The sequence below is a fragment of the Siphateles boraxobius genome, unplaced genomic scaffold (assembly GCF_051911475.1).
Source record: "Siphateles boraxobius isolate OS27281-9 unplaced genomic scaffold, OSU_SipBor_1 29, whole genome shotgun sequence".
In the NCBI taxonomy this organism is placed as follows: Eukaryota; Metazoa; Chordata; class Actinopteri; order Cypriniformes; family Leuciscidae; genus Siphateles; species Siphateles boraxobius.
In genome coordinates, this window is record NW_027508908.1 from 4,552,808 (window position 1) to 4,568,295 (window position 15,488).

At 42.4% G+C, this 15,488-nt stretch overlaps 1 protein-coding gene across 5 annotated transcripts in view; it reads left to right on the forward strand.

Moving 5' to 3' along the window:
• The window catches only part of sorcs1 (sortilin-related VPS10 domain containing receptor 1), a 240,968-nt gene that overhangs the window by 163,981 nt on the left and 61,499 nt on the right, over positions 1-15,488 (forward strand). For all 5 annotated transcript variants that reach the window (XR_013207788.1, XM_077246243.1, XM_077246245.1 and 2 more), the window contains one exon: positions 10,520-10,678. Coding sequence is in view for 4 of the 5 variants with exons in the window: in XM_077246243.1 (XP_077102358.1) it covers positions 10,520-10,678 (159 nt within the window). In the remaining variant the exon portion in view is untranslated. The remainder of the gene's footprint in view (positions 1-10,519; positions 10,679-15,488) is intronic.

Genomic DNA, 15,488 nt, shown 5'->3' on the forward strand with positions numbered 1-15,488 from the left:
ACGCAAAGCGGGACAGTGTGTGTGCTAAGTGTGTTTTGTGTATTTGTTTTCATTTACTTTAATAAGGGCTGTAAAGCCCGACTATGCAAGCTTGTGTTTAATGAGACTTCATTTTCATCTGATCACAAATTCAATAACCATAGATTGACTGTCCTCACCTGTTCAATAATGTTATAATAGCATTCACTATCTATGGTGCTGTGTTGCCTTGTGGCAACATGATTTTTTCTTTGACTTTCTTTTTCTTTCTAAATAAAAAAAACTTTGCCATTGTTGGCAGTTAGTATGCTGTTATTAACACATTTTATTTCCACACTTTATTTCTAAGATTTTCCCTTTTAAATGTTTGCTATTAAATATAGTTCTGGATAATTAAAACATGTTTGTTTATTCTTTAAATAAATGCAATAATTAAGAATCTGTTCTCTCGTTTTAGGAAATTGTGGCCACGATTTACTAATTCATTCACTCGTTTTACTTAAATCATGTTGAACTACTTCATTCCTTCATTTTGATTTAAGTAAAACGAGGGAATGGAATATTACAACATGGCCACGTTTAAATCGAGGGAACAAATTATTATATTGTGCGTACAATTTAAGCCTACTTAAAACAAGGAAACAAATTTGTGCTGATGTATGTAATTCGTGGGAACACATTTTTTATTCATGACCACAATATACTTTTTTTTCCGGTTCTTTACAAATTTACACTTTCCAGTAGTCAAAAGTCTTAGACATTGAATCATTTATTCAAACTAGAGATGCACCGATGTATCGGCCAACAATCGGTATCGGCCGATAAAAGCAATTATATTCACAATGACGTAATATCCACATTATCCCTGGTTTCCGCTCGTACAGCCATAGTAACGTCTTGGTTATGTATGTAACCCTCGTTCCCTGAAGGAGGAAACGGAAACGTAGTCGACTTGTCGACTGATTGGGATCACGCTTAGGGAGCCTGTCATCTTCGAGTATTGATAAAACGAGCCAATGCACATTGGCGTGCGAGCTTTGCATCGCACTCTCCTCCCCGCAGCGCGGGTATAAATACGGAAGTGGATGCACGCACCATTAGTTTTTTCGCTGAGGAGCCGAGCGGAGCCCGGAGTCAGCGGTGGTCCAGAAATAGTGGCGACGGGACTACGTCTCCGTTCCCTCCTTTAGAGAACGAGGGTTACATACGTAGCCGAGGTGTTCCCTTTCAGTCGCTCATGTTCGACAAAAGCCTCCTATCCTCAAGCAATATTGAGGCAGTGATGGGACAAGGTTTAGGGCAGGGAAGACACTGCTGTTTCACAAGACCCACTCAGTCAGACTTTGACAACACTGGGAAAGCGTGTCCTTTCTGGGGAAAGGAAGCCAGATCCTGCCCGAAGGGAGGTAACATGTGGAGTATACACATATTGACTGGGTGTTTTACCGGGAAGTACAACATATTTAATGTCACTGAGGTGGCTCCAGCCTATAACAGTGGGGAGACTCACCGGACAGTGACGGCTCTGCCAAGGGAAGACATGGACTCGCCACAGGGAGCCGCACCGTGGAAGAATACACATATGGGATCACCGTAGGGATCACAACATATCGGACCCAGCCTAACACAGGTTCCACCAGTGCATATGAGTGTTAGGCCTGGCATCGGACATGGAGTGTGTGCCAGGGTGTGGAGGACAAACAAACAAGAGCTGGTCTGAGGTCCAGAGACTTTGCGATCTGACCAGCTATAACCGCAAGAACCTCCTCCTCCGGGGCAGCGCTTGCAGGCTCACCATCTGGTCCCGTTAAAGGGAGAGGTAGGAACCTAGGGCACATATCTAGGCCGGGATCTCAGGATACTGTGAGAGTTGGTCGACCTGAATTTCCTGGCACAAATCGTCGACCGAAAGTGCGTGCAGGTCCCCTACTCTCTTGATAGAGTCCAAGCAAGCAGGATAACTGTTATCTTAAAAACAGGATTTTTAACTCAGCTCCCAGCAGTGGCTCAAAGGGATGTCTCTGTCCCAAGAGGGTATAGAGAGGGCGTGAGGCGGATTCAGTCTCCTCACTCCCCTCAGGAAACTGACGATCAATACATGCTTCCCGATGGATTGTGATGTGCGGTACTAAGGCCACATACACTTAGAGGGGAGAGGGAGACAGCCCTCGCTCCAACCCATCTTGCAGGAAAGAAGCACGAACTGACCAAACACCTTCGGGGGATCTTCTTGGTTAGAGAAGAACACCATTCAATGTATAGGTTCCACTTCAGGGCGTAAGCATACCTCCAAGAGGGTGCTCTGTCAGAAGTGATGGTATCTACGACATGTTTGTGGTAATTACCTAGAACCTCCGCGTCCCGTCCTTTCGGGACCAGACATGGAGTTTTCAGAGGTCTGGACGCGGGTGCCAATGGTGCCCCGTCCCTGAGAATGCCTAAGAGGATTGGAAAGGAAGGGCTGTCGAGAGGAGCATAAGTTCAGGGAAATAGGTCCGGTTGGGCCAATAAGGGCCAACTAGCAAGAAGGCTCACTGGGAAAACGCATCTCTGCAGAGGCCCCGGGGTCAGCTGTGTCAGTGTCTCCGTGCCAAGGGTTCTCCGCTCGTTCAGGGAGTAAAATAACTGGCAATGGGAAGAGTCCGGAGAGGCAAACAGATGTATCTGTGTGGCCCCGAAGTGGTCTCCACTTTTCCCTGGGCTCCAGGCTGTTTTGAGGCCAAGTTGGTGGCACGATTGAGCAGGCTGGAAAATGAAGTGGAATGGAGCGACCTCAGAAGCTACTGACTCCAACGAGGAGGGATCGAGGGCGAGTTGTGGGGGAAGCATAGTGCAACGGTCGCAGTGTTTGTACAGACCAGTAAAGGCTTGCTGAGCAGCATGTCTCAAAACAACGTGTACTGCCAGCAACTCGAGGCAGTTGATGCCAATGCAGTCGGAGGCCCGCCCAGACCCCCGTTACTGCATGCCCGTTGTACGTTGCCCCTCAACCGGTGTTTGGCGGACACTTGTTCTAGGGGTGGCTGGCCCAGAGAAACGAAGATCACGGGCTGAGGGTTTGGCGGCAGGCCAGGTGATTGTCACACGGAGCGTGCCTCTCTGCCACGGCCACCTCGGGATTCGGCCTCGAAGCCAGTGCTGAAGCCAGAAGTCAGTGCTGAAGCCAGTACTAAAGAAGGTCCACTAAAGTGGACAACGCCAGCTCATGCCCCGGGGACCGGCAAGGTCGGGTGCAGTGCTGAGCTCACCAATGAGCGCACGGTCTGGGCTACCCTCCTAAGTGTCCATGAGTGCCTTGGCCTGGTAGACCTGTAGCAATGCCATGGCATGCAAAGAGGAAGCAGCTTGCCTAGAGGCTTTGTAAGCTCTGATCGTCTTTAGAATGGACGAGAACTTACAGGCCTTAGAGACTCATCCAACCGAGACTGTTCGGGACACAGTGGAGGATTCCACTCGAGCCTGACAGTCTTGGCGGCCCATTTCAGCATAGCTGACATCTCTGGATCTGGCTCGGGAAACGTTACAGTCCCAGAGGGAGATAACGCAGCCGAGTCATCATCTCCAGAGGTCAGCTCCCCCTCCAATGCTGCAATCGGCATCCTGTTCTCTGGAGGGGCCCCGAATGAAACGGCTGGCCGGTCCATTACAGAGGGACAAGCGCCCTCAATGGGGAGCTCCACCGGCTGCGGTGTGATAGAGGAGTGAGGGGCCCACCGGGATCCAGCGGGGAAGCCATCACTGTAATTCTCTGATCACCCATCCCACACGGCACCCTGGGGTGGGGCGTGGTAATGAGGACTCCACCTTCGCGGACGAAGGCGAGTCTTGATCTCAACACTGCGATAGTGGTGGAATGACATCTTGATGAAGATGCAAACCCACCAGTGTTGCTCTTTCAGGAAGTTTTGGACTCTCACCAGTGCTGGAGCACACAGGGGAATGATCGCAGCAACACTGACAGGAATGGTGCAGCCTGTACCAGTGAAGCACTTACTTTCTTCGCCCTCAACCGACCGTCAGACAAACAAACACAAAAAGAATACTGTTAAAACAGCAGTTATGAGCTCAGAAGACTCGCGACCACCGCTGCACTCGCACTGTAGAACACCAGCACAGGGAGAGACTTCCACAAGAAGCACCGACACACTCGCTCGTTGAAAATATTCAACACCCTTCAGAGACATTGACGTGAAGACCGATCGGCTCCGAAGCGAAAGACAAATGGTGTATGCATCCACTTCCGTATTTATACCCATGCTGCAGGGCGGAGCTTGAGATGCAAATCTCGCATGCCAATATGCATTTGCTCGTTTTATCAATACTCAAAGATGACAGGCTCCCTAAGCGTGATCTCAATCAGTCGACACGTCATCTACGTCGAGCGTGAGCGACTGAAAGGAAACCATGGCCACAGACGTGGACAACTGTGTTACGTCTAACGGCACACACACACTCAAGTAGACTTTGGGACAAAAGGAGAACTAAAATGAGGATCAATATCAGCGTGACATTTTCGAGATGTCGAGATTTCCACATCCATGACAAACTTAGACTTGACAGAGATACTTTATTAGACAGGTGAGCAAATGTACATACAACAAATCAATATTATATAGCTCACCATGATGACATGTTAGAATACGATCACTGTTATTCTAATGTATATCTAGTATACTGCTAGTCTCATACAGACAAACTAACACATAGAAAAACATTATAACTTTCAACACACTCAAATGCAGTTTAGTTTGATAGTGTAGAGCAGGTGAAACAGCGCTGCGTTACATCACAAGTTTCATTCGTCTAATAAACTGACCTGTGTGAGTATTAATTCAGCACTTGCAATAGAATGAAATGTCCTTATTCCTTTATATCCATGGGACTCGCGTGTGGCGCTGATATCTGTCTCTCATTAGCAATCGCAACCTGCTTCATACCACAGTCATGTTAAAAACATCAATGAATTCACTCATCCATAAACATTATTAGATCCTTAAGCATGACGACAAGTTGCATAATTCCGCTTATGCGTCATCAACTATACGCCTTTGTTATTGTAAGAATTTAGCGACCCTTAGCGGCTGAAAAAAAAAAAATATTGTAACTTTAAATGTGACGTGACATATCACAGTAGCGCCTCGGTTCAAGCAGCAGCACGAGTCAATTCTTCCACTTCAATACAAATTATATCTAGAAAAACATGCATGAATATTTTAAGGTAAGTTGAAAGTTACAGTACAGTTACCGAAATCCGTATCATGTCTCATGTAATCACTCACTCAATCAGTGTTTCAACCGTGGAAAGATGTCAATAAAACTTGCTTGTGAACAATATCCCTTAATGTTGCATTTACCTCAGGAAAGTCATCCGTTTGTTAGTTTTTTGTTTTTTTTTACTAGAGAGGAGCTTATTTACTGTAATTATATATATATATATATATATATATATATATATATATATATATATATATATATATATATATATATATATATATTTGAATCAATTTGCATGAAGACAAGTGCTTATGAAAACTAGCTTATATGTGTAACTGAGTTGTATACAAACATTTCAGCTTTTATTTGAATGAAAATATTATATCTGGAAAAATATAGCAATTGAATAATAGCTCTGTTGTCAATTTTAATGTCTAATATTATAGTGTACCAAATGAGAGGGTTCTCTGTTTGCAGCATTATTTGGGAGAATTTTTTTATCCATAAGAAAAAACAAACTATGGGTAGCGGCATCGCTGATATCATTCTGAATAATCGGCTATCAGTATCGGCTCAGAAATTTCTAATCTCTAATTCAACAGTTTTTTTTTTTTTTTGTATATTCAGATTACTTAAATAGAGTGCAGAAATTAACATTTTGTCAGATCCTCAAGTAGAGTATGTTATTTAATAGTTATGTTTATTATTTTGTTGTCTGTTTAGAATTGTGGGAAAATCAAGATCTCTGTTTAAAAAAAATATTGTGATTCTTGCTTTTGTTGGTTGGTTGGTTGGTAGGTAATTGAAACTATCTTTGCTCAAAAACCTGGACCAAAAGTATTCCAAAGCTAAATTCCCTGCTGTTTTTTTTAGTTACTGGTTTATGTGCAGTGGTGCAAAGTAAGTGACACTTGTTTGAATCTGAATTTCAAGCTCAGAAAACCATTTATCCAAGTCAGGTTATCAGTAAAAAAAAAGGCATTGATGACCGACCTCGTTATGGTCAGGATTTACAAGAGTGAGACAATCCAATTAGTTTAAGATGGAGCCGAAACATGTTTCTAATTTCATTAATATTCTATCAGAGCCAACGTATCACTGCACAGCGGGACTCAAAGATTCTCCAGCACACTCTCCAAGCATCTCTCCAGCCACCTCATCTACTGCTTCATTAACCTTTGTCTTCCCAGAAACCTCTGCTCTTATGCTTCAAGTCAATGATAGGGACTTAACATAGAGAATCAGAGGAAAGATACGGAGGTGGATTTTCCGAGGCTGCATAAGTAAGGAGACGGAGAAAAGAAGATAAAATTAATTGCCCTTGGTAATGTGTGACTCACATTATAAAAGCGAAGTAGACAAGGCCAGTGCAGACCATCTTTAATTTTATCTAAAAACCAAAATGTTCTTGAATTATCTGCATTTCACTTTTATAGTGCTGATCAAAGCTTTCTGAAGTAGGTATGCGAAATAGCAAAATCGGTATTTCATTTTTTAGCTACATTTCTTTGGAGCACCCGCACATTCGCACTCTTAGATTATTTATTTTATTTGCTACCTGTGCCTTCCTTCTATTTCTGCACAACTGAAGGTCAAAAGAGAATGAGCGAGAGACACATGCACCTTCACCTGCATATTGTATTTTCATATGTCTATGTCAGGTATAGAAATGCAGATGGAGAGGCTTTTATCCATAAGAGAGCAACGGCAGGTTGTATGACTAATATGTCCATTTTGTTCAGCACAGCAGATTTTAGCACGATCTGAATACAATCTGAGCACACATGACTTAAAGGGACAGTTCACACACTAATGAAAATGTCAAAATTTTGTAGACCCCCGTATTAAAACCCTGTAAGATGTGTTCGTAGTATATAGTTTGTCGTAGCCTAATATAGTTTGTTTGTTTTGTTGTTTGCATTGAATGACTATAGTATCTTATAAAGCTGCATGTAACCTGCAGTATAAAAAACACTTAGTTAAAAACAACCCAAGGCCTGGGTAAATATAGGACATAACACACGTTGGGTTAATTTTACCTAGCAAATCGGGTTGTTTGTTTAACCCAGCACAATGGATTGATTCATTTTTACTATAATACTAGCTTTTTTTTTTTTACTTCACACATATTAATGATTACGGAATAACTTAAATCCTCTAAACTTTTTTAAAATACTCCATACACCCACTGGTTTGCATGATGATTCCTTTATTTTATTTTTTTACAGTATGGCATATTTCCTATAGTTTACATGCACAATGCCTACATTTAAGGTCGTTTAACAAACATTAGAAGTACAAATTAAACATTTATTAGTAATTCAAGTGTAATCGATCAGTCTCTGTTGTGCCGCTTCTACTGTAACGGTGCTGGATCTCGTGCCGGAGCTTGTATCATGTTCAGCGGGAGATCTTCTAACTTCAGACCGCCGCCCTGCGTTTCACTCGTAGCCGAAATATGTGGCAACTGGCTCCATAACCTGTCCATAAACAATCAGTGTGCAGTTCTGAGAACGTATTTTAACATCATAAGTATTTATATCCTGTTTCTTTTTTAATAAAATCATAAAATTTTATGTAAGCATCAGGTGTTTCCATCACGCGGTAAGACTGGCGCGAGTCACACAAAACTACCCAAACAACGGGTTGTTACATCTGACCCTGGATTTGGGTTACACAAAACTGCCCAAACACTGAAAAAAAACAACAAACCCGATTTGGGTAGAAGAAATAAGATTTTTTGTGAAGTTTAAAACCCTGTTATAGGGAAAAGGATGACTGAATAGCATTTAGCCAGGGGCACTTTAAGTATTTTGTCCAAAAATGCCTGGAGAGCACCACAAAGTATCATAAAAAAAATTGTAATTATATTCCAAGTCTTATAAACCCAGCATTTAGCATTATAGGCCAAAAAGGCACCCTTATTTTTCATGGAGTTTTTCCGGATTGGCTTTTTTGGTGCTTATAATGGCTGGCTGCTCATTAACTTTTAACTTAAGTGATTGTAGTGTTCATTTAAGGTCGCTTTGCAAGAGTACACATTTTTATTAATCATCCGAACTTTCAGAACCCAGCAAGACGAAACTTAGTATAATGAAGGCCTGCTGCCATAAAATTCACCTCCAATATCTCTAGCGTATCATAACGGCAATCAAATGTTTGCTTCTTTAAAAGAGAATAAAGAATCCTCCAATGAAGCAACCCACTGATTGGTTGGCATCTGGGTCATGTTGGTTGAGTTGGTGATGATTGATGAGCAGGTGTTCTGGGTTCCCGCCACTATGGTTAGCATTAGCATGTCTCGTTTGACGAATGGTCTGGTGAGCTCTGCTGCAATGCTATTGCCCTGGCGAGATGTGTCAAGAGCGCAATTGAAATGAAAACCGATTCTGAGGTGGACACTGATGTTTTATGTGCCAAGGAAGAAACAAGATGGTTCTTGACCAAGTTGTATGGACCCGTATTACATTAGCAAGATGGCTATTGATCTGTCAATAATCAAAGCTTGTGTCCATATAATTGCTATGAGAAGAGTCCGTATACGGCCTGTTTAAGGCTTTACAAACTCATGGAACAGAAAAAAAGACCCTAAAGCAATTCTCCTGTGGAGCTCAGACACACACTTAGACACACTCCTTAGACCCTGAAACCTCCAGCTCTCTGTCAGTGATAAAGTTTTGCAATGGTTCAGCCTTGCAGATTTAATTATATTTGAGGCTGATTATATTTATTTTAAAAACTGGCACAAACTTAAGACTAGTGGCACTCTTAAACAGAAAAGAAAGAAAAAAGCTCTAGGGAAATTATAGATTTAACAGTGTGACTGCGCTTTAGGGTGAGTTAAAGTGTGTGCATGCTGGTGCCGTAATGAATTACTCATTGGAGTGTGTTACAAGATTGACAGCATTAAAGAGATTTATGCTTGTGATCCACTGCGATTATGATGAGATCAAACCAAGCAAATCAGGGATTGGAAATGAAGATATCACAGTTAACACGAGGCGGTGCTGCCACAACTTTAAAAGTGTTCATTAAGACTTGTAAATTAGGAACATGGTTTGTGAGTTCACCAAATTAATGAGCTTCCTGTCTTGTATAGGAAATACGAATTGAGATGCAGTGTTGATAATGTTTTATTTTATTATTAGAATGTTCCAGGGTCAATACATACATGTTAAAATCAAAATCTATCATCAGGATTCACTTTCAAATGTATTTATTGTTTTATATCGTATAGGCTATAGAATGGTAAAATACTGTATAAAACAATTTGAGGCTGCATTTATTAATACAGTAATATTGTATATGTAACGAGAGGCTGTGCTGGATCGTGAATAAGTCACGGCTGAAGGGCCTAGTTAGGCACAACGCAAAGCTTATTGCTTTTATAAAAGCTTATTGTTTTTATAAAATTGTTACCACCACACAATACAAATATTAAAGCCAAAAAATATGTATCAATGTAAATTTCATGAAGTAAAATCACTAAAAGCCTTCCTTCCACTGAAAAAAATAGTCCCTGACTGTGAACAGCAACATAAGTTGAATACATTATTTCGCCATTAGATGGTGACAAAGACTGTCTTTATGAGCAAGTCAGTAGAGAATACTTTTATGTTGAAAGGATTGAAACTTGTGAACACGGAGAAGCAAGACGCAACTGACAAATGACTAACGTTAGCATTACGGCACGTGAAATCCCCTTAACTGTTAAAAGGACAAGATATCACACTTGGACATTCAAACAGATTTTTATTATTATGAATATATTATTTTATTTTATTATATTATATTATTATTGTTACGACTGACCTGAAGGAAAAATGCTATTGCCTATTTACCGTAAATGCTGGTACACTCACTTACTCGATCTCTCACAATACTCTACTCTATAAGCTTCAATGAACAATATCATTGAGAACATGTTTACGTTGCTAAGAGTGGTTGCTAGGGGTGTTGTTTAGTGATACTTGGGTGAAGCGGTCATAGCTGTGTTTTATCGTGAATAAAACACAGCTATTGAACAATCAGAATCAAGGACTGGGAATTACCATTTTATAAATACTGAATATTTTAGATGTAATATATTGCATAACTGTAATGTGTGACTATTTTTATAATATTTTTAGTTAAACAGAATATGTTTTAATGAGGCAAACATAGATGCACTGGTCTTGTTATTGGCATCTCTCTCCATTCAACAATGTCTGTTTGTAGACAGAACATCACAGGTTGAGCTCATCACGTCCACTAGCTGAGGCATTTGGTCTCAGAGGGACAGTGAAGGAACTATGTAGAGTCTAAGAACCTCTTGTCTGTGTTTCAGATCATGTTGCTGACAGATCCAGAGGTGGAGAGCAGCTTGCTCATCAGCTCAGATGAAGGTGCCACCTATCAAAAATACCGTCTCAACTTCTACATCCTCAGCCTGTTGTTTCATCCTGAGCAGGAGGACTGGATCCTTGCTTATGGCCACGACCAGAAGGTGCACAATCATTTTAGCTAAATAATTCCTGGAAAAAAATATGGCAAACAGTATCTAATTATGGGGGATAACATTCAGAAATGTTCTCTTTATGTGGTTCTCTAATTATCAAGCCGTTTTATTGCCAAATATATAACCAAATTTATGAAAGACAACGGAAAAAACACATAGTATTTGCATACTTGATAAACATTCAAGGCACAAACTGCAAAGCAAGACATTATATCACGCATGCGTGAAAATGGATGCCAATCTATATTTGGGAATGAAATATGTCCTCAAAGGGCAATTATCAATGTGAGAGGAAATACTTCTTAAAGAGACAATTACAATTGAGTTTAAAGTTGGCAATTAAGACAATTTATGGATCCCCAGTCACAAGGAATTACCATTAATTATATGATTTCGAGCTCATGGTTTTGGGCTTATAAATGATGCAAAAATTTTACTCTTCTGAAAAGATCGTTTAAGCATCATATTTAATCATATCATAAAATAGTTTAACTATTCAAGATTTGTTTTATTTTTATATTTCCTGATGCAACTGATGAATCATTTTAACTCCCCTAATTTTGGATTATATTCATTTCTTAATTGATTTAATTTTTTCTACCCCTTGATGTGGATCTAAATTGTATAAATGATTAGGATTATGAACACACAATTTAAAAAAAAAAGGTTTTCTTCACCAAATGTATATTCAAATATAACTATGGGGGAAAAAATCGGACAAATTACCTTTCACAGTGACATGCAGTATAATCAAATAATGTCTCGGTTACAAATGTAACCCCTCGTTCCCTGAAGGGATCACTTCAGGGAGCCCTATCATCTTTGAGTGTCTACAGAACGAGCCAATGAACATTGGCGTGTGTTAAATGCATCACGTGCCCTGCAGCGCGGGTATAAACAGGAAGCAGGCACACGCACTCATTGTTTTGCAGCTGAGGAGCCGAGATAGTGACGGCCGTTACAGCAACAGTGGCGACGGGACATTACGTCTCCCGTTCTCTCCTTCAGGGAACGAGGGTTACATTTGTAACCGAGACGAGACGTTACGTCGACGTGACGACGTAATTGGGATCCCTATGGAAAACGCCACGGTTGCTGCCACATTCAGCGCCCTACACAGAGCTCTCAGACCCCCAATTTCCTGGGGTGGAAGGCCTGCATAGCGGGAGTTCAAACTGCTTCTCCGTTATACCCCACACAGTGGAACTCTTGGATAACACTGGGAAAGCGTGCCTTTCCAGGGTAGAGGGATGCTGCGGAAGCCACATCCTGCCTGAAGGGAGGCAACACGGAGAATACAGATTTGGACTGGCCGGAGGGCAGTGCAAGATATGGAATGTCACTGGGGTGGCTCCAGCCTGAGAAGGGGAGGCTACACCGGACAGTGACAGCAGAGTGGACTCTGCTAAGGGAAAGACACAGGCTCAACGCAGGGAGCTGGTCGTGGAAGAATACGCATATGGGATCACCGCATGGATCACCACATATGGAACCCAGCCTAGCACAAGTTACACAAGCATACGAGCACTAGGCTTGGCGTCGGACGCTCCGCAACGAACCTTGGGCACGTATCGGGGCCGGGGTCTAAGGATCACGTGAGAGTAAACCGGGCTGAATTCCCTGCATGATTTGTCGACCGAAAATTAGGGATGGACCGATACCACTTTTTTCAGAATCGATCCGATCCGATACCAAAAATTCTGAGTATCGACCGATACCGATGCCGATTCGATACCAACACAGTTTTTTTAAATCAAGTAGAATTTATATAACTCTCTGTGTGTTGAACTGATAATCACTCTTTTGTGTGTTAATCACAATCTACTTAATACAGACAAATTCATTATAAAGAAAAACAAATCCAAAAAATATATGATCATAATCTATGACAAAAATGCTATTATAAACTATATTAGTGGATAATTCAGCAGTAAAATTTAGTTTAGAAAAATCATGAGAATACACAATAATTGTATAAAATCTGAACATTTAGTGAAAAAAACAAATAAGAGACAATAAGTGTAACACTAAATCTGGTAAAACGTTACACATTGCTCTTTGTATTGTTGTAAAATACATTCATGAAAAACAAGATAACAAAAATCAAAAGATAAATTATTTTATGTATGGCTAGGCTACTATCAAATTGAGACATGTTTTAAATGTATAGCACAGCTGTTTAATGAGGCTGCAACATATGATAGATAGAACAGAACAAGAATGGCTATTAATAAGCTTTCATTGCGTCACTGTATTGTGATATGAAAGACTGCTATACAGAGCGGCACAAAGCGCTTATGCGCATCCCGAGCGCAGACTGATGCACTTGAAACATCATGGAGTCACAGCGCGCAGAGACCGCATTGAATAGTTCAAAGCACAAACGAAAGACATATTGATGCATAGTGTGTTATACATTATCTATCTATGCAATAGTTTATTGAGCCTTTTCTTTTAACAGTTTTAAATTTCAGTTACTATGCGCATGAAGAACAATTATAGTGCTCTGACTCTACTCTAGTGTTGTGATCTAACAGACACCCGGTAGAAAGTAACAATATTAAGTTACAGCAATAAAGTCCAGCAAAATAAAGTTGTTTTATGCGAAACGATAGACCTTTATCTACAGACCAAGTATAATAATAGTAACATTGAATAATCTTGGAGAGGGTTTCATCATGTTGACTGTCATAACCGAACGCAACGCGCTGTTTGAATGGTGAATGAAGAATGACTGGCAGCCACAGCGGAGGGAAAAGTTTACGTGATTTTGAATTTAATGACTTAAATGTTCATTTCTATCTCACATTATACTAGAATGGCTTCAGAACACTTGTAATATAGTGCACGAAAACTTTATGGTGCTTTATAATGTTTTTGGGGCTTTTGTGGGGCTTAACAATAACACAGAATAGTATACGCACAATATCGGATTTGGATCGGCCTCGTCTGACCGATACATGATCCGGCAAAAATGGCAGTATCGGAGCAGGAGTACTGTTTCACAGGACAGAATTTTTAACTCAGCTGCTTGCAAAGGCTCAAAGTGAGACAAATCCCAAGAGGGTATAGAGAGTGGGAGAAACAGATTTAGTGTCCTCGCCCCCTCAGGAACCTGACGAGCAGGTCGTGCTTTCCCAGCGACTTACCCTCAACTGCATCGTGATGTGCGGTGATAGCAGCAACATGCACTTTAAGGGTGGAGGGTGACAGCCTTCACTCCAACCCATCTTGCAGGAACGAAAGCACAGCTCTGAACGAGCAAGTTCGGGGGTTCTTCTGATCAGAAGAACAACACTCAACGAACAGGTTCCACTTCAACGCATAGAGGCGCCTCATAGAGGGGGCTCTAACAGAAGTGATGGTGTCGACTACCGCTTGGGGTAGGTCACCTAGATCCTCCGTGTCCCGTCCAGGGACCAGACATGGAATTTCCAGAGGTCTGGACGTGGGTGGCATAAGGTGCCCTGTCTCTGAGAGAGCAGGTCCTCTCTCAGAGGAATGGGCCAGGGAGGGGCTGTCGCGAGGAGCACTAGTTCCGGGATCTAGGTTCGGTTGGACCAATACGGCTCAACAAGCTAGACCTGCTCCTCATCCTCCCTGACTTTGCACAGGGTCTGTGTAAGAAGGCTCACTGGGAGAAATCCATACTTGCGTAGGTCCCTGGGCAAGCTGTATGCCAGTGTGTCCGTGCCCTCGGTCAGGGAGAAGAACAACTGGCAGTGGGACATGTCCGGGGCGGCAAACAGATCTACCTGTGTGGTCCCGAAGCGCCTCCATATCATCTGGACCACCTGAGGATGGAGTCGCCATCTGATGGAGTAGAAGGTGCTACCAGGAGAGCTCGTTGGCTGTACGGTTGAGAAGATATAAATGGCATGAAGCGACCTCAGATGCTTCATACTCCAAAGGAAGAGATGGCAGGCGAGTTGTGACATGCGGCGGGAGCGTAGACCACCCTGATGGTTGATGTACGCAACGGTCGCAGTGCTGTCCGTACGGACCAGTACATGCTTGCCTAGTAGCGGTGTTTTGAAGCAGCCCAGCGCAAGATGTACTGCTAACAACTCGAGGCAGTTGATGTGCCAATGCAGTTGAGGCCCCATCCACAGACCTGAAGCTGCATGCCCTTTGTATGTGGCCCCCCGTCAGGTCGCAGAGGCATCCATGGTGACCACAAAATGCCTGGACACTTGTTTTAGGGGAACACCTGCCCGCAGGGAAAAAGTGTCCGACCACAAGCTGAGAGTTTGGCGACAGTGCGGGGTAAATTGGACCCTGTACGATCCGCTCTGCCACGCTCATTTCGGGACTCAATCGTGGAGCCAGTTTTGGAGTGGCCTCATATGAAGCAATCCGAGCGGCGTTACCGCGCCTGCAGATGCCATATGCCCCAGGAGCCTCTGAAAAAGTTTCTGTGGTGCCGCTGTTCTTCGTCTGAGTGAGCTCACGCAGTTCAACACTGAGGCGCTGTCATGTTGATCGAGTCCAACTCCATACCGAGGAAAGAGATCCTCTGCCCAGGGGTGAGTTTGCTCTTTTCCCATTTGACCCGAAGCCCTAGGTGGTTTAGGTGACTGAGCCCCATGTCCCTGTGTTCGCATAACTCCTCTCTCAACTGAACGACCGCATCCAGAAACGTTGCCCTTGTGAAGAAAAAAATGCTCTCTTAAAGCCCTCCCACAGTACTGAGGCTCCCTGAAGTGATCCCAATTTTGTCGTCACGTCGACGTAACGTCGAATGTGAACGACTGATAGGGAACATTGATGACAGCATTGACTTCAATTTTGACAAATC